The sequence below is a fragment of the Ramularia collo-cygni genome, assembly GCF_900074925.1.
Source record: "Ramularia collo-cygni strain URUG2 genome assembly, contig: RCC_scaffold14, whole genome shotgun sequence".
NCBI classification, from domain to species: Eukaryota; Fungi; Ascomycota; class Dothideomycetes; order Mycosphaerellales; family Mycosphaerellaceae; genus Ramularia; species Ramularia collo-cygni.
In genome coordinates, this window is record NW_019716268.1 from 239,892 (window position 1) to 261,134 (window position 21,243).

Below are 21,243 nucleotides of genomic sequence, written 5' to 3' on the forward strand. Positions count from 1 at the left end.
CTTACCTGTACTCACTAAGCATCCTTGCCTAGCTCCTTCGACTGACGCTAGCCGTTTGAAGCAGCTCGCGTCTCAAGATTCAAGAAACAATCGACGACCAACTTCCACAACTCTCACACGCGGAACCGCCACTTCTGGCATCGTGCTGTTAATTCAATGGCTACAGTACTGATACCGCCGTCGTTCTTCCAGGAGACGCGCATCTCTCCGACACCTTGCTCGCCCTCTAGCATCCTGCACATCAACGCCGCGGGTAATGCATCGACAGCAGTTGGCCGCAAGCGCGCGTTCGACGAAATCAGCGGGCTGGACGAGGAGAGCTATGCGCGAAAACATCTGGCTACCGAGGGCTCCATCTTCTTCCGCTCCGCAGACAAAACACCGCGAAGTTTTCTCTGGCGCGTGCTGAACAACCGACAACTGCTGGAGGTGCAATGCGTGGACTTGGTGCAGCCCACCAGCGCAAAAGGTGCGAGCGACAGCTGGCTGACATTCCACATCACGCTGCCCGCGCCCATTGTGCCAGGTGGTGTGGTGCTGGCAGACGCGACGGAGAAGGATGCGCTAGAGCTGTTTGTTGTCACGAGTGTTGGAGGAAAAAGCGAGCTATACACCATCACCTTGAGGAGGGATCTACTGCTACGGGAGACGGTGCCGGTCGATTTTGACGGAAAGACATGTGTACGGGCATTCACGCCGAGCCGATTCAACTACAGCAAACCATACCGCCTTACTGCTWCCAGCAATCTGGAGCTGTTCGTTTCGCTGCATGATGGAGGGCTGGTGAGGTTGCAGAGATCTGCGAGTGAGAGCGGTAGCCAGTGGAGGGAGACCACCTTTAGCGAGGGTGGCTGGCTTGACTATCTGCCATTCCGAAGCGCACCGTCTGTCGACTACCATGGAGGGAAGGTCAGTGCCAATGCGATCGCCGCGATGGCCATCAGTCCGGATGGGGTCTTTGTCTGGACCGTCAGTCTGGATCATACGCTCAAGGCGTGGGACACGCGCACAGGCAAAGTTGTCGTCGAGACAGACCTGTTGGGAGAGAATCTCACGCTCGAGGAGAAGAAGAAACAGGCCAATACACCCATGGGCGCCGAGCAGGGCACTCTTCTCCAAGTTGGACCGCCAGCGATGGACACAAGTCTTTTCGATTACTCTTTGATTGTCCATTCGCCAAGAGACCACCAATTCAAGATCTATGGCATCAAAAATGACACATCCCAGGAGGGCAGCATCCCGCAATTTCTCGACATGCAGCCAGGTCGCAAGCTGATACCACCCATCGACGAGCTGCTGAATACCAACATTTGGCACCTGGAGCAGTTCTACGTCAAAGCCAATCCAGACTGGCAGAGGTCGCAGTTGTGGTTGCGAGCGAGGAGCGGTGCGATCTGCAAGACGTTTACCTTGACATTTGACCTGCTCGACCGCCTGGGCTCACCAATCGATCTCACAGACAACTTCGCGTCCAGATGGAGCGTGGTGGATTCATCATCACTCACCACCGACAAGCTGAGACAATTGCCTGAGTTTCAGGGTTTAGAGGCTATCACCGACAGTACGACTACCCCTAGTGAAAAGTGGCTTGGTTTCCTCTTCTTTCCTGGCCGTTACAGCCCTGCTTCGCTTGAGACTGCGCTGTACATCTATCGCAAAGGCCGCAATCTTCCAGTCACTTCCAGCAGCAAAGGTCTAAAAGCTACAGAGGATCCTTTGAAAGAACGTATCACGAACGCTGTGGCGGCGAAGATTCTGCTACGCCGTCTGCCAAATGAACAGCCCGACTACGAACGATATCAGCACGATTTGCAAGCGCAATGGGTAACGTTCTTCTCGCTGCTCTCGCACCTGCACAATCGCCGACATGAGTCTATTGGATCTGCGTTTGATGCAGCGCATGACCTTGCGTGGACAGTGTGTGCTGACTTCGTCGCGCCAGTGCGAACAAGCAGCAGGTATGACCTTTTGAGCCACAACGCTGAGCTGTGCATGAGTGACGGACTGGAGAAATTGGATCCGACCATGGATGCATTGATTTGGGGAAGCGGCGACGACATTCTCATAACACAAATCCTCGCAGTCGCTAAGAAGTTCAGAAACTGCCTCTCGCCGACGGCACAAGAGAATTTGAGGATGACTGCCACTGTCAATGCTATTGATCGCAGCGAGGACGTTCCGACAGAAGAGGGTCTGCAGCTCCTATACGATCGCTGCGGCTTCGCCAACGAGGTCAGTGACGAAGATTTCGAGGCATTGGAGCTGGCGGCGTCACAGTTTCACGGCCTGGGTACGCTGAGTGACGATTCGTTCCTTGCAGTGCTGGAGGTGCTCGACCAAGCGCCCGCACCACATGGCCCACATGCGAATCTCACTCTCGGTCGTTACGGAAAGGATGTCAACATTGCCATCGCCAAGGAGAGTATCCAGCAGATGCAGTCCGCGCTTCTGGATGTTCTAGCCCTGATTGTATTTATGACATATGAGCTTGATGAGGACGGTCTCTCGCCAGAGTTTCGAGCCAAGGACTTGTACGAAGCATTCATGCTGAGGATCAAGGTCACTGAGCTGCGTCTCTGGCTTGTTAGGAACGTACGCCAGGAGCCTGTGCGCGCGAGTACGAAACCTTCGGACATGATCTCGATGAGCATCTACGAAAGTCTGTTCGCCGGCGATTGGACTGTCATTGCCCGTAAGAAAAATCAGTCAGATGGCTTATCAAGCTTGTTGACGTCTTGGGCCTTACATTGGACCTTTGGCATCGACATTAACAAGCAGTGGAGCGAGATCACAACATGGGCTATGGCAGATCTGCTTCGACACAAGGAGATCGAGCTCGCGGCAGACTTTGTCAAGTTCTTGCCGGAGAACGATTCTGCTTGGGCAACATACCTCGAAGCCCGCCTTCACCTCGCACTGGGAGAATATGCGCAGGCGAACCTGGCATTCATCGATGCTTCGCACGACATGTCGAATGTCCCAAACGCGAATGTCAATCTGAAAGGCGAGCTTCTCACTCCGGAAGACCTGCTTCTCATCGGCAAAGGTCCATCCCCGTACTTCCGACACGTTCTATCGCTGTTTGAACAGCTGAAGGTGTACTCATACACTGCGGACTTTGCATCCCTCGCACTGCAATACTTGCCATCGCGGAAGGACATTGTCCGCCACTTTGACGAGTTGGACATGCGCAAGAGCAAGACAGACAGTCCGCCCATTGAGACCGTAAGGAACTCTGGGCACGAGATCAAACTCATGCAGCAGCAACAAACCCGTGACGACATTCTTGGGCGCCTGTTTAACGCACTGGTGCAGACTGGGAGGTATGAACAGGCATACGCTGCTCTGGTGGAGATGATGGATCCCATGGTGAAGCGCTCCAATCTGAGGATCCTCGTCAAGGCATGTACAAAACGTAACGACTCCGCAGGCGCAAGCGTGCTCCTCAATTTGAATATCGAGGGGGATTTGTTGAGATATGCGGACTCTATTCTGCTCGAGCTGGCTAGAGACGCAATGGGCAAACACCCTGCTATCACCTCCAGTGCAGCACCGGCTTACCATCAGATCCTCTTCTCGTTCCGTACATCGAACGGGGATTTCCGCGGTGCTGCTGCCATATTGTACGAACATCTCGAGCGTTTGAGGAATAGCAAAGGCGCGATGGCGCAGATCATCCAGGATCCTGAAGATGAGACGCTAGTGAGAGTCTACGCCTTGCTGATCAATACCATTGCGTGCTGCGGTGAGCAGGAGGCATGGTTACTGGCAGATCCTATCGAGGGCGTGCATCCCGAAGGAAGAAAGAGGAAGCTCGTCAGATTGGAGGATGTTCGGAGGGAATACATGGCTGAGTTGGACAGGAGAAACGATCTGGCCATGGGGAGATTCGCAATCACGGGCGATGATGATGATATGGTTTTCTAGCTGCGGATGACTGCTATAGTAATGATACCCTGCCCCACTGGAGCTTTCGCTTCGCGTCGACCAGCGTGTCTCCCAGCTTCTAAAAATACGTGTGATGTCAGGTCAGTCTCCAAGTGAAAGACCATCTGATTCTGCCTGATCAGAGCATCGCCTCAGGCCAACACCCAGTAATTCATACAAATGCAATGCTTCTGCGCATGCAACAACCACACGGGCATCTCCCTAGTTTTATCATGCGGCAAATCCTCCATCTCCGCTCCACATCTCCTGCAAATCCTCAGCTTCATTCCCTGTTTCAACACCACCTTACGAATGACATCGTAGCGAGTTTCCCCGACAGCTCTCGGCTTACTACGATCTAATTGCAGATGATTTGTATTCCAGAAGAACAGTTCGCTGATATCCGTCGTTTCGCTGAGTTTAGGCAACATTGTATCCATCAATGAATTGAGAGCAGGTTCCAGTTCCACAGGAATGGCACCGTCAACGATCATGGCAATCTCTATCTCAGAGCGACGGTCCGCGTGGAGAGTAGCGGGATTATACGCATTACGAATCGCCGTGTCGAATTCTCCGAGCATGATTTCCACTTGATGGAGCTTGACGGGTAATTTGGCCATTTGTTCAAACATTGCTGTGAGATCCATACGAGCGGCGACGGAGTGGGCGCGTGGTGCGACCTGGTGGCTGACTTGAATATACTTGCCAATCCAGCTGACTTGTAGGCGTAGGAGCGCGCGGGAAAAGGAGCATAGTAGGAGGTGAATTGCTGGACTGGCCGATTTGGCCATGAGATCCTCGAATGCCTGCTTTGCAGTCTTGGATGGATCCTTTTGGAGAGTGCGTTTGACTTCGTGTAGAGTATCGACAATGTAGATGATGAGGTCGATGGACCAGCGGACTAAGGTTCGAAGAGAATGGACCGCTTCCGTGGACACTCGGCTCACATCTTTAACGCTCACAGTGTGTACTATTGCTGTTGAAATGTGCCGTAGGTTGAGAACGGCGAAAGCGTATTGACCAGCAAGACTACGCACTCCAGTGGTGTGATCCGTACCCAAGGCCAGTTGGACACTCAGCACGCGTGGGACGACTGGCTCCTTAACTACGGTCATTTGCTGCCTGCCGTTTTCATGCTGTTCATGTCAGCTCATCCTTCAATCGGAAGACAGCCTCTACGCACCATCGATATGTCTGGACTTTTGTTCACCATTTTGAATGTCGTCTTTACCACCGTTGAGCGCAGCTCCGGGCTTGCCTCGATGGGCAACAAGGCCAAAGACTCATCATTGGATATACTGTTGTAGCAGAGGAAGGCATACTGGCGCGCAACACACACCGCAGCTGCTTCAATGAATGGCCTGTTGTCGCCGATGTCGTCTTCCATGACTTGCCAGCCGTGAGTGAACGCCATTGTACGAGCAGCAAGTTTTCCGTCTGCATTCACAACAGYAACACCACTGCTGTCCGCGGACATGGCAACGTGATTGTTGTGAGGTCCGGCGAGATGATCGAAGCCTGAGCTGGGCAAGTTTGAAGCGGTGCTGGTGTCCCCAAAAGGACCTATAACATCCATGGTGACTCTTTCACGCATCTCAACAGTGCCATCGCTTGCACCAAACGCTATGATGGTGTCGAACATCTGTGAGCGGACAGATAGGATGACTTTGTTGGTCATGATGTCGGGACTTCTTTTCAGCACCGTAATGGGATTCTGCACGGCTTTCGAATCCATGCCGGTCAGTTTCTTGAAACTAGTGTGTAGCGATGGCATGGAAGACTCGACCCGCCACTGCGCGATGACACTGAAAGAGCCTTGAGATTGAGCGGCGTCAACAAGAAAGGATGTCTGTGTGAAGACGGCAAGCACTGTCGGCAGAGTTGGTGGAGACTGAGTTGCTTCAGGCGCTGTCGGGATGAGGCGTAAGTGCGTGAGTCTGGCGCCGTCTGCATGCTGTGGCATTGCATTGTGCGAAGCTGTCAGGCGATGAACCTCGAGGGTAGGAGTGACCAGTGTGTAAGTCTGGCCTGGTCCTCGGCTGTGTTGGGTAGCATTCCATTCAATCGTGACTCTGTACAGACGGATTCGACAGGAATTGTCATATGTGACAGCGAACAGGTCCGCACCTTCCTCACCTAGCGCTGCATGTGAGATTGATTCATCGGAAGAGCGGATAGTTTCTAAGAATATGCTCGTCGACAACCAGCCCTGACCCTCATTCTGATACTGGAGAGTGAGTTCGGTGGATCGACTGATGTGCAGCATGGCATGGCGTCMGGTAGCAGGGTGATGAGCTTTGATAGAGTGCTGTTCTCGCTGCTGCAAGTGTGCCTCCCAGCGGTCGTTAATCTTGTTTGCTGGGTGAATATAAGGGCCCTTTCGACATCAGCGAGCGAAGGTGATGACAAGAGAAGCGCATCTCACCGTGAATTCAGCTGGCCACAAACACAGCCAATGCATGCCTACGACCGCGTCCAGCTCATTCTTGGGCTGAATCTCTCGCGTGGGATCTCGTTCTGCAGGAACCATCCTGCCTAACGCACCAGCCAAGCTTCGCATGTGAACCATGCCTGCGCTATCAACGATGGCAAGATCGATTCCAATGCCGCTGAATTGCACATGCACGAATGTTCGTCCCTGGGGAGCCTCAACTGGACACTTGGAAGGCTCGCTGATGGCCCACTGCTTCCTCTTCATATCACGGACAAGCGTGTAGAAGGAGACCTTGGACCCATCGGCTGATATATGAGCAATGATTCCGGTGTTGCCCCATGCGAGCTTGCTACGTTTTCGTTACCACAGACATCCGGAGAGTGGGAGCATTTACGGGGTCGACTCACGCACAGCACCCGCGGCTTTGCATCTCTGCGATTCGTAATATGAGACTCGCTGGAAGTGGAGCAGGAGGCATCCCGACGTTCAGTCCATCGGCAGCATCGCCAAAGAGATCCTCCATGGTGGGATCCATCATGGCCGCTTCGACCATGGCTGGCTCTCCAATGTCGTTGGAATCCATCGCCTATCCGGTATTTCCGAATGACGCGAAGTTTTCTTCATTCCACCAAGCTATGGCAGGGTCCATGAAAGAGGTCAGAGCCGATCGAGACCAAAATGGGTCGGCTGAGGGGTGTTTATATTTCTGGTTCTGCTGCGAAGTCTGTCGATGCTGCCAAGAATACAGCGACTCAGCGGCGTAGACCGGAATACCGTTGAGAGTGCTCGAAACGCTGCCAAACAATGCAGTAGCGCCGCTAGATATGCTTCTTTCTGTGGCAAGCTCGCAGATTTTCCTTCTGGATGGTATTCGATGCTGCGTGGATAATCGGACAAGCTTTCAATGGAAAGAGGTGTCGCTGGGTTTGTTTTGATTGACCACGGGACTATCCCGCGCTGCCGATCTTGAGATCCAACCACTCCTCCTCATGCCGAGACGATTCTTGAAGTCCTGACGCCGCTCCATTCACCGTATAACCTCCGGATCCACCCCGTACTATTGTCACAAAACTACTGAGAAAAGGATGTCATTGTTATAATTAAATCCGCATTTCTACGACCAAACTGGATATCGATTGCGCCTCACGAACGTACCTGCCGACCATGTCGTCTTCCACCTCTTCCGACGCGCCGCTGTCTGCAGCGCCCTCCTCGCCTCTATCTAGCCCTCCTTCCTCGAGGAGCTCGAGCCCGCTGTCCGAGCGTCTCGACTCCCCCTCTCCTCCGCCTTCGGACGATGCTATGCTGCGCGCCCGCCGAAACTACCCGTCACCCCCGGCTTCACAACAAACCTCGACCAGTGGCTCTCCAATACCTGATGGTATGGACTCGAGCGCCTCCGCCGGTAAAGATGGCCAGCCGCCAGCGAAACGAAGGAGAATATCGACAAAGGAGCGCACTACAGAGCACTTAGACCTACACAAGATCCGACCTGGCGATGAGCTGGACGATGAACAGAAAGAACAGCTCGAACGCGTCATGCACGTCCTACACAGACGACAGAAGATTGTTGTCATCGCCGGCGCTGGCATATCAGTCTCTGCAGGCAGTATGTTCTCCCTCTGCCCAATATTGACGCGTCGACCCGGTTACTAACAACACGCGCAGTTCCTGATTTTCGCTCCTCCGGTGGCCTTTTCCGTAGTCTCAAAGAAGAATACAACCTCAAAGGCTCCGGAAAGAACTTATTCGACGCGTCGGTCTACAGAGACGACAACAGCACGTCATCATTCCATGATATGGTCAGTACCATGTCAAAGCTGACGAAGGGAGCCAAACCGACTGCATTTCACCACATGCTCGCCACCATTGCACAGGAAGATCGTTTGCTCCGATTGTACTCACAAAATGTGGACGGCATCGACACGTCTCTGGAGCCTCTCAGAACATGCACTCCGCTGGCCAAAGAAGAGGGAAAATGGCCTCGCACTGTTCAACTTCATGGCGGTCTAGAAAAGATGGTCTGCTCCAAATGCCACGAACTTTCAGACTTGGACCCCGAACTCTTCGATGGCCCCGTCGCTCCGCTATGCCCAAGGTGTGAGGAGATTAACGATATCCGAACAAACCATGAAGGCAAGCGCAGTCACGGAATTGGACGACTACGACCGCGCATGGTCCTCTACAACGAACACAACCCGGATGATGAAGCGATCGGCACCGTGACCAAGGAAGACCTTCGAAAACGACCTGATGCTGTGATTGTGGTTGGAACCACACTGAAAGTACCAGGTGTGAGAAGGATCGTGCGCGAGATGTGTGCCACAGTCCGCGACCGCAGAGGCGGAGTGACAATCTGGATCAATAACGACGCACCGCCGGTTTCCAAAGATCTCGAGGACTGCTGGGACATTGTCGTGAAAGGCACGAGTGACGAGATCGCAAAGTATGCCGCCATGCGTCGTTGGGACGATCCGGTGCTGTCTGAAGACTATACCGAGGTCAGCGATGAGAGCGCGAGAAAGGTGACCGCGCAAGCACTGCACGTCCGCCTTCCGTCCAAGTCTCCTCCACATGCTGCTTGGCAGTCTTTACCTTCCGAAAGGCACTTGAACAACAGCTTCAAGCCACCACTACCTACAGATACACCGCCGCGAAAGATCATGGAGCATGGACCGTCCGATTGGAGTCCTATGGTCACCCCGAGAAGGTCCATCATTCCCAGCATCGAGCATGATTCCTTCGTCACCGAGGATAGTATCACGGTTGCGCACACCGATACCATTCCAGTTGCTATGGGATTGCTCACGCCATCAAAATCGCAGCGCAATTCGCCTGACAAAAAGGTCCAGCCGATCTCGATCAACGATAAACTTAAGAATTTTACCAAATCGAAGTCAGCGGCGACCAAAGCAAAGGGCAGCAAGAAGGCGGTTCCGGCGAAGAAGTCGAACGTCAAATTTGTCAAGCCTCCACTCTCGCAGGTCAAGGCGAAGGCGAATGCAAAGTCCAAGACAAAACCAAAGTCGCAACAAGCTCCCGCGGCAAAGCCACTTACCAATTCATTCAAGTCCAGCAAGTCAGCATCGACCGCGGCGAGGTTATCTAAGAGTGATCCTCAAAGTCCGAGCAAGCTGCGACAAGTTTCGAACATGTCTTCATCCTCTCCGATGGAGGCGGTTTCACCGCAGGATGCGAGGAATAACACATCGCCAGCCACGTCGTTGGAGGAGTTTGCCAATGAGAAATCAATCACAGGGAGGAAGAGAATGCGGATTGAGACGCTAGTGCACTGAATGTTGAGAGAGATGTCGCGGATACAATGACAGACATGAACGRGTGGCGCTTTGCTTGAGTACGCATCTAGCATTGTAGGGATGATGGCTTTCTGAAAGGAGAACGGCATAGCACAGCACGGCGCACGATATAAGTGTATGGATCAACGCATCGCAATTGAGACACTTCCGTACCGCAAGCATATCCACTGAGAAGATGTCCTTGTTCGATAGTACACTCGAATTGCATCTTGACAACTATCGTGATCTTCATCAATCATTTAATTCATCTCTGATCGTGGCAGTTTCTCATAACATCATGAATTCCAGGCTGCGGGTAAAGGCGCCCTCTCGGCAACAGGAAGCTCCCTCCCTTCTGAATCCCTCGTCTTCAAATTAACAACTCTCGCCGGCGGCTCATTCTCCTTGGCCTGTATTCTCCTTCCCCCAGCAAGACTACTCCCTTCAGCACGTAATCTCTCCTCCTCTCGTAATTGTCTCTTCCGATCACTTTCCACCAACCCAGCATTCTCATCCGCGAATTCATCCTCGTCATCTTCGTCATCGTCGTCGTCAACGTCGTCTAGGAGTTCCCCATCAGCGGTCTCGTGGTCGGGAGGCGCGATCCATTCTTTGGGGACCACGCAGGGCATTGCGAGACCTATGCTTGCTGCGCGGTTGAGCCATGAGGGTGCTGGTTTGGAAGTCAAGGCTACGCAGAGTGCGGAGGTGAAGTGGTTGCCTTGAAATGGAAAGCAAGGGTCAGCGATGTCTAGTAGGAAGGTGTATCTGATCTGCTTACAATTATGTTGGAGAAGGTTATAGGAGGGACCCAAGAAGGAATCCGAGACCTGTGTAACAGAGGGATGAATTAGCCGACATGTATCTTTTGCTGTAACAATGCTTTCGAACATTCGAAATATACTTGGTACGCACCTCTTTAACAATCCTCTCAATCTCCTCCTCATTCTGAAAAGTAAACCCCTGCAGTATGTCCGCTCGGAAAGTCCCACCAGGCGGTTCAAACCTCGGACTGGTCCAATACACCCCCGTTACATTCTTCTTGTTGTGTCCTCCATACGCGTATTCCCTCCCATTGATCACCACGCCCGAATGCAGCAGACTTCCACCTATTGTCCAGAGAATCGAACTCAATCTCCCTGGGGGGAGGAGGTCATACACATTGATAATGACTTCCGTCTTGGGTTGTGCTGTGGATGTGCGGCTGGAGGTTGAAAGTGTAGAGGATTTGCGAGAGTGTCGAGAAGGTTTGGTGCTGGGTGGTTTGGCCATGATGGTGGATCTGTCTGCGGTGTGATGTATGGGGGTGCTTCTTTGTGCGTGCCTCGGTTGGACGTATGTACGCCGGTTCGATATGGATGTCGGAGAGAAGTGGGTCGCGTTTGGAGCTTCTCCACGCGTGTGATCGTCAGGGTTGTGAGTTTAATCCGACCTTCAGCTGAGCATCAGTTTGACTTTGGGACTTTAGATGTCTGGAACTCGTTGTGCYGCTAGATATAATAGGCACATGGCAAGAGATCATACGGCTTAGGAATTCCATGTCAGCAGGCCTCAAACGACGCGAAACGCATCTCAGACTTGTGGTCGTAGCCACCACCTGACCTCCACCAATCATCCAACCAACCAGTTCTGGCAGGCCTGCATAGAATGACAGCAACCCCATCCAATTCCCATTCCGACTTGTATCGCGTATGAGACCAATCCTGTAAGAGAGGAAATGGAGAGTGATAAACGGCCTCGTGTAGGCGGAAAGCGACTGTTCCATGAACAGCAACATGATACTGTCCGTATCCTCTTCACCAGAACAATCTATCTTAACCATACCGATGCGTGCGTGATAATGAATTTCCGCCCAAGGATCACAAAACAACGTAATCAACGCTTCAAAGACCGACCTCCCGTGAACATGCAGAATCGCTTTGAAATGAGTAGCAATCAAAAAAACCATCCAACACCACCCGCTAAATCGCCACACGTCGCTAAAATCAATGCTCCATTCTCGTAGTCAACCCCCGCGCTGAGTCCTTCGATTGGCGCTCCGAATAATTCGCCCTTGACTGGCCGAATTGGAGCCCAATCCCCAGACCGACAAGTGAGGTTGGTTCATGCCACATCCGCAGCATCGAGATTCCTCAATACTTCTTCTTCGCAGCAGCGCTCTTGCTAAGAGCCAGAAGCTTCTTCTTTCGTTCGGCCTTTTCCCTCCTGAGACGTTCCTCCTCCTCCATAGCCTCCTGGTCCTCCCGTTTCGCAGCTCGGAGTGCCATCGTTTCCTCGGCTTCGACATCGTCCAGTCCAGCTTCCATCATAGACGAAGCATCCGACTCATAGTCTTCTTCTTCATCTTCAGCGCCACTCAGGTCGGACCAGCTGGCATATCCACCGTACTTGTCCTGTGCCATACCCTTCTTCGCCACTGGTTTTGGGGCCTGCTCTCCAGGCACCGATTTTCTCATCGTACCTCTGTAAGCAATCTCGGGCACAGGTTTCACGGGCTTTTTCATCGTGCCTTTGTATGCGATCTCCGGTGCCTTCTTTGACAAGCCAGGCTTAACATCGTTTGGAGTGTTGCTCCGACTCCGGTCTGGAAGTTGCCCCGCCTTCGCAGCCTTCGCACCGGGTTTCCCATTTGCTTTCACGGCCTGCTGTGCTCGCTCACGTTCCTTCTCCCGCTCTCGCTTGGTCATCTTCTCCACGGTTTTGTGCTTGATCATACTAGAACCAGCGGCTTTGGCTACTTCTTCAGCAGCCTTGGCCTTTGCCATGATTGCGGCGAAGCCTCGTTTCGGTTTGGAAGAACTGTCTGCGGTTGGTGCGGTGGGTGTGGTGGTACTTGCAGTCACTGTTGGTTGTTTGGCAGCAGGTTTCGGAGCAGGTGCCGGAGCGGATAGAGGTTTCGCTGGCTGGATCGAGCCCGAAGGTCTCGCTGTACCACGATAGGCTGTGGGTTGAGCCATCGCAGAAGACGTAGGCTTAGGTGCAGCCGTGATGGAAGGAGCAGGTTTGGCAGCAGGATGCGCACCGCCTTGTGAGGTTGGCCTTACGGGAACCCTGACTTCCGTTCGCACAGTCTTGGGTTGTGGAGGTCCGGGTTGATCATCTGGTTTTCGCTTCACTCCGGCAGCCAAATTGGTAGCAGCAGGACGAGCAGTGGAAGGTGGAATCGGCGGTCGTGTGCTGCCTGGAGTTCCAGGCGCGGAGTTGGTCGCCCCGCTCGTCTTCGGTTGCGGTGCCTTTGGCTGGCCACCGCCGATGGAGGAAAGAAGGGATTGAAATGACTGTGTATTGCGGTCAGTATCAGCAGAGTTCCGTGGTCACCCGGACGCCGATAAGACTGACCGTCATGATGTCTGTGAATCACTGTCTACCCTGCGGTGGGTTGTGATGTAATGAGTGTCTCCCAGCAGCGGCGTCGCTATCTGGAAGTTTTCGGTGGAGCGATGAGAATGCACATGACCAGAATATGCGCGGTGGTGTCCAGAAGAGTGTCGTGGCAATGATAAGGTTGCTCGTTAGCTGGTTGCGGTCGAGAGAAGACGTAAGGTCGGCGCTTACTAAGCCCCTTACATTCGCACAAACTACGAATTCAACACCGCGAACTTCCTTTCGAACATCAGAAGCTTCAGTCCGCTGCACCAACCCGCAGCTTAAATCGATTGATTCTCTCGTTCTCTCCATAACCACCCAGTGAGTGCGAACTTCAATCAAGTCCCGCAACTCCCATCTGACCACCACCGCAGAAACAGCAAAAATGAAGCACATCGCAGCTTACATGCTCCTCACCCTTGGTGGCAACACCTCTCCTTCCGCCTCGGACGTCAAGGAGRTCCTCAGCTCCGTCGGTATTGAGGCTGACGAGGAGCGCCTCACCCAGCTCCTCTCCGAGCTCGAGGGCAAGGACATCAACGAGGTACGCGAAATTCAATGCGCCTGAACATACGTCACTCGAATCTAACATTTCTACAGCTGATCTCCGAGGGTTCCGCCAAGCTTGCATCCGTCCCATCTGGTGGTGCCGCCCCAGCTGCTGGCGGTGCTGCCCCCGCCGCTGGTGGTGCCACTGAGGCTGCTCCAGAGGCCGCCAAGGAGGAGGAGAAGGAGGAGTCTGACGAGGACATGGGCTTCGGTCTCTTCGACTAAGCGCATCGCGTTCACGAAGGAAATGAAGATCATTGGAAGATGTGCAGGCCGACATGAAAGCACTGCGAAATCGTGGAGGAGTTCAGGACGAAGGAAATGTTCAAGAATGCCGTACAGGTTGTGTGAAAGACTTGTCGTCGGCTGGACAGGCAGATGTCATATGTACTTCTGCGAGAAATGAAGCCAGAGCCTCCTCCCGGCCAATACCCAAACGCGCACTCCTTGTGTTAATGTGATGTTGTGAAGTTTGAAGATCGCTGGATGTAGTCTGTGTATGGCACGTCATGCCGGATTGAGCAGGGCATGCCAAATGAAGCACTTGTCGGCCATTCATGAAATACGTAACTTATAGTCAACCAATATTATTGAGGTCTGTCTTCCTATGAACTTTTGTGTGAACGTTCCAACGATGATCCGAGACTCGAAGGCAGAAATTCTGGTCACCCGTCCCACATGCTTTGCTCCGAACGCGCCGGCTTGGCACAATCACAAATTCCACACGACGACTTGCAACTTCCGCCATCTTCAGCGACATCACCAGACCGCCCATACTAACACAAGATGGCTGACACTGAATACGTGAGTCGTATCATACACCATTGTCCTCCTGAACAGATATACTGACAGTTTCGTAGAACGCCGAGGAGGCCGCCGGTATGCGCACACTACCCACCTACGAGCGCTCCTTCGAGGACTTCGTCGAGGCATAAAACCCTGTGGACGGGCCACAAAGGGGCGCTGGAAGAAGGAAACATGGACTGATGATATATTGGTGAACAGAGCTGAAGAGAAAGAGAGCGTTCCGCAAGTTCTCTTACCGCGGCATTGACCTGGACGAGTGAGTAGCAGCCGGCACATGTATATCACATTCCCCGCGCGCGAAAGTGCTGACCATTTCACCTCTTCAGGCTCTTGGACCTCTCCTCCGAGCAGCTCCGCGATGTCGTCCACGCCCGCGCTCGCCGTCGGTTCAACCGTGGCCTGAAGCGCAAGCCCATGGGTCTGATCAAGAAGCTCCGCAAGGCCAAGCAGGAGGCCAAGCCCAACGAGAAGCCCGACACCGTCCGCACCCACCTCCGTGACATGATCATTGTCCCAGAGATGATTGGTTCCGTCGTTGGTGTCTACTCTGGAAAGGAGTTCAACCAGGTCGAGATCAAGCCTGAAATGGTTGGCCACTACCTCGCCGAGTTCTCCATCTCTTAGTACGTTCCATCTCGATGACAGCAGGACTCTGAGCAGTCGCTAATTTCTTGAACAGCAAGCCAGTCAAGCACGGTCGTCCCGGTATCGGTGCCACCCACTCTTCGCGTTTTATCCCGTTGAAGTAGAGGTTTGCTTGGAGGTTATGGGAGTTTGGGGTGCTGCATCAGTTGCTGTTCAAAACACAGTTATGGATGCATTCATGACATGATAGTCGAGAAATGAATCCAAAAAACTTCACGCCACTTGTTGCATCCGTTCATTCTTCCTGTCCGATCACTAGATTAAAAGCCGCAACCTATCGTCCACGTCAGCAATCGCACGCTTTACTCGACCAAGCCAAAGCTGCGCGTCGCCAGCGGCAATGTCAGTGACTAGAACGCGATGGGAATAGCCAAGAAGTGTCATGTCTGATGTGTCTCCAGGAGCTCACATGTAGCGAATACTTTTACCGATCTATCATTTTGCACTAACCTCTACTGATACCCCAGATAAGCAGCAATAACACCACCCCAGCTCCCAGGACTGCTCTCCTGCGTAGCAACAACGGTACCATTCGACCCCCCAATCGTGATCAGATTCTGAATACTTTTCGTGTTGAGATTATACAACTCCACTGCTCTCCCCCTAGCCAAACCATCCAATTCCACAGAATTGATCTGACAAGTCCCATTCGGGCCCGCACAAGCTCCATAATTCGGTCCATTGAAAAACGCCCAGATCCCCTGTCCATACAACGGCAGCGTCTGCGTTTCCTCGCCGAGAATGCGGAGGGCCCATTGCATGTAACACTGCGAGATGTTGGATGCTCGACACCCGGAGAAGTCTGGGTCGTTCCAGGTGGCGTTGGGTGTCCAAGGGAGAGGAGCGCGGGGAAGAGGTTGCCAGTATGGCGTCTCGACTTGCATTAAGCTGGCAAAGACATTGCGGGCGTTGTGGAATTGATAGGCGTAGAGCGTGTGGTGTTCGGAACCAGTTCCAATAAGCCAGGTGGCTTGTGTGGCCTCGACATACATTCCTCTTCCAGTGCCGATTTGCTGGACGTACTCGGCATCGAGATCGTGGTCTGCGGTCCACAACCAGGCGTTTTCGATATATGTCGATGAGGTCTCCTTGAGATGGAGAACCATGAATGCTGCTTTGCAAGGGTCGGAGATGGTTTGACATGCGGTTTCGAGAAGGGAGTCTGCTGCTCCACCGATTCGGTAGTGGGTGTTGTGGAAGGAGACATCTCCCTGGTTCTCGCCGGCCATGTTGACTTCCACCATGATAGCGCCTGGGAGAATGTCCGCTACAGTGAAGAGCATGTCGGAGAACTCGGCCACGCCGACCTCGCCGGGCTTTCCGACTTGTATCATAGGACGAGGATCGCTGTCATCCTTGAATTTATCTCCAGAAGCAGTAATGGTAGACCAGACCTCACCGACAATACGACTGCCCGGTGGGACATAGATTGTGTCTGTGACGAGGTAGATACCGTGAGGAAAGTAAGTGATCTTGCAGTCGGCATTGGATATAAGAGCTTGCTGAATGGCAGCAGTGTCGTCCGTTACGCCATCACCTGTGTCTAGTCAGCAATGCAATGCATGCGAACTTGAAACAGCATCTAGACGCATCGGAGTGAGATTCACAGCCTCGAGGCCTACAGCTTAGCAGGGCCAGCGGCCAAACCAGTGGAGAGCAGACCAAGTTGCCAAGGGCGTGTCCTCGCTCCCTCATCAACTCGACTCCGATGCGTGAAGAGGCTTTGGCCTGACTTACCTCTGGCTCCGGCATCTTTGATCGACGCGAATGCCGATGCAGGATAGTCAAGATACTGCGGCTGCTTCTTGGCGAAGTACTTTCCATCAGCACCAGTCAGGCTCCCTCTCTCGGTATAAGTCAGAAAGGTGCCATTTGTACTGGCAGGGCCACCACGATCATCTCGGTAAATGTGACCAGAAGCATATGTCTTTCCAGTCAAATCACCGATACCTCGGTTGACGCCATTGAGCTTCAGCGTAGGCCCAGAGTTCTGCACTGCAATGTTCTCCAGCAATACGGAGCTAGTTCCATTGACCTGTTCAAACAATTTCAGCACATGGCGAGCATCCTGTTATTGACGACACTTACCACAACACCACAAGTATCGCATGAGCTATCAATCAAACTGACACTCCCCGAAACATCGATCCCTCCCATATCCACGCAGATCCCCACATTGGCACAGTCGATCTCCTGCAGCGTGACGACAAACGCATGCTTGATCGCAATAGCAGTCGCGACATCCCGGAACTTGCATCGAGAGATGGCGTACTGTTGGTTGCTGAAGAGAATCCCCACCAAACCACCAGTGAAGCTCAGATCTCCAAAATACAAGCCCGATCCGCCTCCAGAGCTGTCTCCGTCCATCTCAATTCCAATGTGCTGGCTGTCTACGGGCATCACAAACTCGACATTCATCAAGTTCGTAGCTTGGCTGACAGCCCAATTCAACGCGTAAATGGTGTAATCCTTAGACACGGCCGTGGTATCGATAATGATGTTCCTCACGCCAATGTAAAAGTTCGTGGTAGATGGCTGTCCGAAATCATATCCATCAATGATAACCGTGTTGTTTCTGGCGACTGAGGAAGCCTTGATCGTCGGAGGGTTGATGGCATCGCCAATGATTTGTGTATCGATGTAAAGTTGGATGCTGGRGGAAATCATGTAGGTCCCTGAAGGCACGTATATGAGCGCTGGCTGACCTGTCGAGCCACCAGCACCTTTGCCGCCGCCGATGCGACTTTCATCTGAGATGGCTCTGTTGAAGGCATCGGTGTCGTCGGTTTCACCATCGCCTACAGCTCCAAAGTCCTTTACGTTTCGGAATACGTTGTAGTTCTCGCCGTTTACGAGAAATGGACTGCTGCCTTCATGCCTGATGTTCGACAGCCAGAAATCGGTCTGAGTGCTTGGACTTTCAATGCCGCAAGTTAATGGTCTTGGGTAGTCCGCGGGCTTCTGCAGAGGATTTGGCGTCCAAGGTGTGACAGAAGAGTTCTTGTCGCGGAAGAGTCCATGACCGGGGTTGTTTGGAAGCCAGTTCAAGTATGCTGTTGGATCTGGTTGGATAATGTATGCAGGTGCTGGCTGTCTATACTGTTGCTGACCTAAGACAAGAAGAACGCATGATGAAGCAATAATGACAGACGATAAGAGAGAGCGCATCTTGAAAACCTTCCCGCGGCAGCGACGTTGTGATGCAAGAGTTGTCTTCTCTCGTAAAGAGTCGAGAGGAAAAGRGGACCTGTTTGGAGATTAAAGGCATGTCTAACGCGCCGCGACGCTCTCCCGGAGTAGCTACGCGCCAATCGTGGTGAAATTTGTCGACCGGGTTTATACATTTTGTTAGAGGCGATCCTAGTATAGTACGTATTGATCCGCAAGCCGCCGATGTTCCCGTCTCCTATACATGTGCAGATCTTGTTCGAGATCTTGGAGAAGGTGGTGTGATGACTGTTCCTTCCGAGCCGATCCTGCATCTCACTGTTGGAGTGCAAGGTGACTTGGAGCGCGCAGACAAGTCATGTCGAATCTGAGAGATTGCTGTCTTGAACATGGATGCCGGTAAGTGACCCTCAAGGTTCAGGCATGCTTGTCTCGGGTTGTGGAGGCCGCGAACCGCGGACGTGATTCACATTTCGACGTGATCAACCGTCAAGCGACGCGACAGACACGTGCGACTTCGAAAGGATCCTCATGTTTGAATGGTACACGCCGACTGTGGGAACAGCGTACGCTTTCGCAGTATGATTATGCTCAGCAATCGAGGAAGTGAAGACTGAAGAGAGAGTGAGAGAGAAAAGATGATCATCGTCGAAGCTTTTGCTTGGCTTCGTACACGATCCGACCCCTGGTATCTTCACCTCCTATTTTCTTCTCCATTCCGATCATAACAAAACCCCCCATGTTGCAGTATTCGTACATGCGGCCATTGCACAATGTGAGTATCAAACCGCCGCCATCCCATTGCTGGAAAACATTTACTCCTCCTTCACCAAAGATACTGGTGCAACATATAGTCGCCGACCTTGGAGGGCGTAGTATGCCGATGCCAATAAACAGGTCGCGCCGAAGATCACGATGGCCCAATTGAACTTCGCTGCCCACCCTGGATCCCCATGTGCTGGATCTGTGGGGAAGAAGGAGAAGATGAAGATGGTGACTAGAAAGACCAGCGAAATGTCGTTGATAAGGCCGCCCCATTTCCCCAATGACCATCGAGCAGGAAGTAACGGCTCGCCTCTTAGACGTTTCAATCTGAGGCAACCCACCGAGACAATGTAGGAGAAGCAGAGGGCGGCATTTGAAACACCAACGACGGCGTTGAAGGCCACGTCAGATCCGAAGTTGATGGCCGACATGACTGCAGACACGCCGAGGCAGACGAGCAGCTAACAAATAATCAGCATGGCAGCGAGTTGCGGACGATGTAACTACGTACAGCGTTGACAGGAATTTCGTAATCGGGTGCTACGTAGCGGATCCAGGCGGAGAATGGAAAGCCCTGCGCTGGTTAGAAATGATTCTATCATGGCGACGCTCCAGCCTATTACCTGATCTCTGCTGAATGCCCAGATCTGTCGGGAAGCACTGGCAACGGTGGTGACGGTCGAGAAGAAGATCAAGACGACCAGCAGTGCGCCAAGTACGCATGTGGCGGCGATTGAGCCCGTGGCGTTCTGGATCACTTGCACAATGGGGAAGCTTGATTCGCTCTCGAGGATCGTTTGGAGGTTGGTGATGCAGAAGCTATGCGAGTGTTAGAACTGTAGTGGGTGTTCTTCAAGAGGACCGTTCTTACCAGAAGGTGATGAGCATTGTGATTCCAAGGAAACCATTGAGGACTGTGGCCCACATCATCGCTCTGGGAAGCTGCAGGGATGCATCTCGGAGCTCCTCAGACATGTGAGCGCCTGCATCTGGACCGATAAAGCACCATACTGGCGTGGAGAGTCCAATCAGACACGAGAGGCCTATGTTGCCCCAGCCACCGCCGTCACTGGAGGATTGTCAGTCGAGAGTGGCGAGAAACAGAATTGTATTTACGGACTTGAACTGTGTGAAGACCTGTGACGCTGGTGCATGATCCGCCATGATCCAGAAGGTGAGTAGAAAAACGAAGAATCCGAACACATGGACGAAGAGAAGCACGCCTGAGCTTGTCAGTATGCATCTTGACAATTCGTATATGCCTCGACTCACCTTCGGCCAGGGGCAGATGCTGGGCACAAAAGATGTTGAATCCGACTGCCAACAGGATGAAAGCATACAGGATCAATGTCGTCTTCCACGGGTCTGACACGTTGGCGGCTGGATTGACCAGGACGACAAGGCCTTGGACCATGCCAGCGAGCTGAACGCAACACGATGGAACGCCCGCAATCCAACCCAGACAACAGCACCAACCGACAACATAGCTGAGCGGCTTCTGCAATGAAGGTGGTGCAAACTCGGAGACCCTGATTGATCGTCAACGTTGCTCAATGATGTTCTACTTTCATCAATTCGACTTACCAGTGGTATTGGCCGCCAGAAGTGGGAGCCATGCTCGCCCTGGACATGTTAGCATTGGTCCTTCATGGAAAGTGCACTCGCCCAGCGAAGTCATAGTCATGATCAGAGGCAGGCTCTTCGCCTGAGAAGGACGACTCAAGTTACCGAAGCAACTCCAACATTCGAGGACGCTGTACATCGTTGAAAGAGTGCTTTCGACTTACATCTCGGCCCTATCATCGTTAGCCTCGCACTCTGAAACGAGGTAGTGTAGACTTACAGCGAGGCGATCATGCACAGCATCAACAGCCATACAGCTATGGTACACCAGATGACACCTGCGGTCCCGCCGTTGTACAAGCCGAACCAGTTGGCAAGGAGTACATTCTCCCAGGTAGCCTGCAAGATGGTGACGAAACCAACGATGGAGACGAATTTGAATGTCCTCTGACTCGACGTCAGTGGAGAGATTGGAGAGTGAATGGAGAAGACGCCACTTGCCCGCAGCTCTTGCTTCTTGCCCATGCGCGACATTTCGACCTCGTCGCGGGTCGTGTTGCCCTTCTCGTGGGACACGGATCCATCAGAGCCATGCTCGCGGTCCTCGATCGACAAATGGTCGGAGTGCTGATGATCGGGCAGCTCAGTCGCGCCCATGGTGACGGCTCACGTGCTGTTGACGAACTGTTGTTGTCGTGGGAAGGAGCGAGGGGTGTGAGTGGT

The 21,243-nt window shown here is 52.9% G+C and overlaps 10 protein-coding genes; 4 read left to right on the forward strand and 6 right to left on the reverse strand.

Moving 5' to 3' along the window:
- Positions 1 to 156: 156 nt before the first annotated feature.
- On the forward strand, positions 157 to 3,927 carry RCC_08407 (uncharacterized protein; the record flags this gene model as incomplete). The annotated part of the gene is made up of 1 exon (XM_023773658.1): positions 157 to 3,927. One exon carries the CDS (start codon positions 157 to 159, stop codon positions 3,925 to 3,927), a length of 3,771 nt encoding a protein of 1,256 aa, XP_023629426.1.
- A 152-nt stretch (positions 3,928 to 4,079) lies between these two features.
- On the reverse strand, positions 4,080 to 6,944 carry RCC_08408 (uncharacterized protein; the record flags this gene model as incomplete). XM_023773659.1 has 4 exons in its annotated part: positions 4,080 to 5,063; positions 5,111 to 6,304; positions 6,353 to 6,710; positions 6,769 to 6,944. 4 exons carry the CDS (start codon positions 6,942 to 6,944, stop codon positions 4,080 to 4,082), a joined length of 2,712 nt encoding a protein of 903 aa, XP_023629427.1.
- A 581-nt stretch (positions 6,945 to 7,525) lies between these two features.
- RCC_08409 (related to NAD-dependent histone deacetylases) lies at positions 7,526 to 9,657 on the forward strand (the record flags this gene model as incomplete). XM_023773660.1 has 2 exons in its annotated part: positions 7,526 to 7,970; positions 8,030 to 9,657. The coding sequence occupies 2 exons, from the start codon at positions 7,526 to 7,528 to the stop codon at positions 9,655 to 9,657; spliced, it is 2,073 nt and encodes a 690-aa protein (XP_023629428.1).
- Positions 9,658 to 9,953: 296 nt separating this feature from the next.
- Positions 9,954 to 10,929, reverse strand: RCC_08410 (uncharacterized protein; the record flags this gene model as incomplete). XM_023773661.1 has 3 exons in its annotated part: positions 9,954 to 10,378; positions 10,439 to 10,487; positions 10,573 to 10,929. The coding sequence occupies 3 exons, from the start codon at positions 10,927 to 10,929 to the stop codon at positions 9,954 to 9,956; spliced, it is 831 nt and encodes a 276-aa protein (XP_023629429.1).
- Positions 10,930 to 11,789: 860 nt separating this feature from the next.
- On the reverse strand, positions 11,790 to 13,002 carry RCC_08411 (uncharacterized protein; the record flags this gene model as incomplete). XM_023773662.1 has 2 exons in its annotated part: positions 11,790 to 12,935; positions 12,997 to 13,002. The coding sequence occupies 2 exons, from the start codon at positions 13,000 to 13,002 to the stop codon at positions 11,790 to 11,792; spliced, it is 1,152 nt and encodes a 383-aa protein (XP_023629430.1).
- A 406-nt stretch (positions 13,003 to 13,408) lies between these two features.
- On the forward strand, positions 13,409 to 13,797 carry RCC_08412 (probable ribosomal protein P2; the record flags this gene model as incomplete). XM_023773663.1 has 2 exons in its annotated part: positions 13,409 to 13,567; positions 13,624 to 13,797. 2 exons carry the CDS (start codon positions 13,409 to 13,411, stop codon positions 13,795 to 13,797), a joined length of 333 nt encoding a protein of 110 aa, XP_023629431.1.
- Positions 13,798 to 14,358: 561 nt separating this feature from the next.
- RCC_08413 (40S ribosomal protein S15) lies at positions 14,359 to 15,128 on the forward strand (the record flags this gene model as incomplete). XM_023773664.1 has 5 exons in its annotated part: positions 14,359 to 14,376; positions 14,433 to 14,451; positions 14,578 to 14,635; positions 14,706 to 15,002; positions 15,059 to 15,128. 5 exons carry the CDS (start codon positions 14,359 to 14,361, stop codon positions 15,126 to 15,128), a joined length of 462 nt encoding a protein of 153 aa, XP_023629432.1.
- Positions 15,129 to 15,476: 348 nt separating this feature from the next.
- On the reverse strand, positions 15,477 to 18,192 carry RCC_08414 (related to exo-beta-1,3-glucanase; the record flags this gene model as incomplete). XM_023773665.1 has 3 exons in its annotated part: positions 15,477 to 16,561; positions 16,762 to 17,059; positions 17,113 to 18,192. The coding sequence occupies 3 exons, from the start codon at positions 18,190 to 18,192 to the stop codon at positions 15,477 to 15,479; spliced, it is 2,463 nt and encodes an 820-aa protein (XP_023629433.1).
- Positions 18,193 to 19,007: 815 nt separating this feature from the next.
- On the reverse strand, positions 19,008 to 20,573 carry RCC_08415 (related to amino acid transporters; the record flags this gene model as incomplete). XM_023773666.1 has 7 exons in its annotated part: positions 19,008 to 19,418; positions 19,469 to 19,531; positions 19,581 to 19,776; positions 19,829 to 20,026; positions 20,078 to 20,180; positions 20,230 to 20,486; positions 20,542 to 20,573. 7 exons carry the CDS (start codon positions 20,571 to 20,573, stop codon positions 19,008 to 19,010), a joined length of 1,260 nt encoding a protein of 419 aa, XP_023629434.1.
- Positions 20,574 to 20,796: 223 nt separating this feature from the next.
- On the reverse strand, positions 20,797 to 21,177 carry RCC_08416 (uncharacterized protein; the record flags this gene model as incomplete). Its single annotated transcript, XM_023773667.1, has 1 exon — positions 20,797 to 21,177. The coding sequence occupies one exon, from the start codon at positions 21,175 to 21,177 to the stop codon at positions 20,797 to 20,799; it is 381 nt and encodes a 126-aa protein (XP_023629435.1).
- Between the last annotated feature and the right edge of the window lie 66 nt (positions 21,178 to 21,243).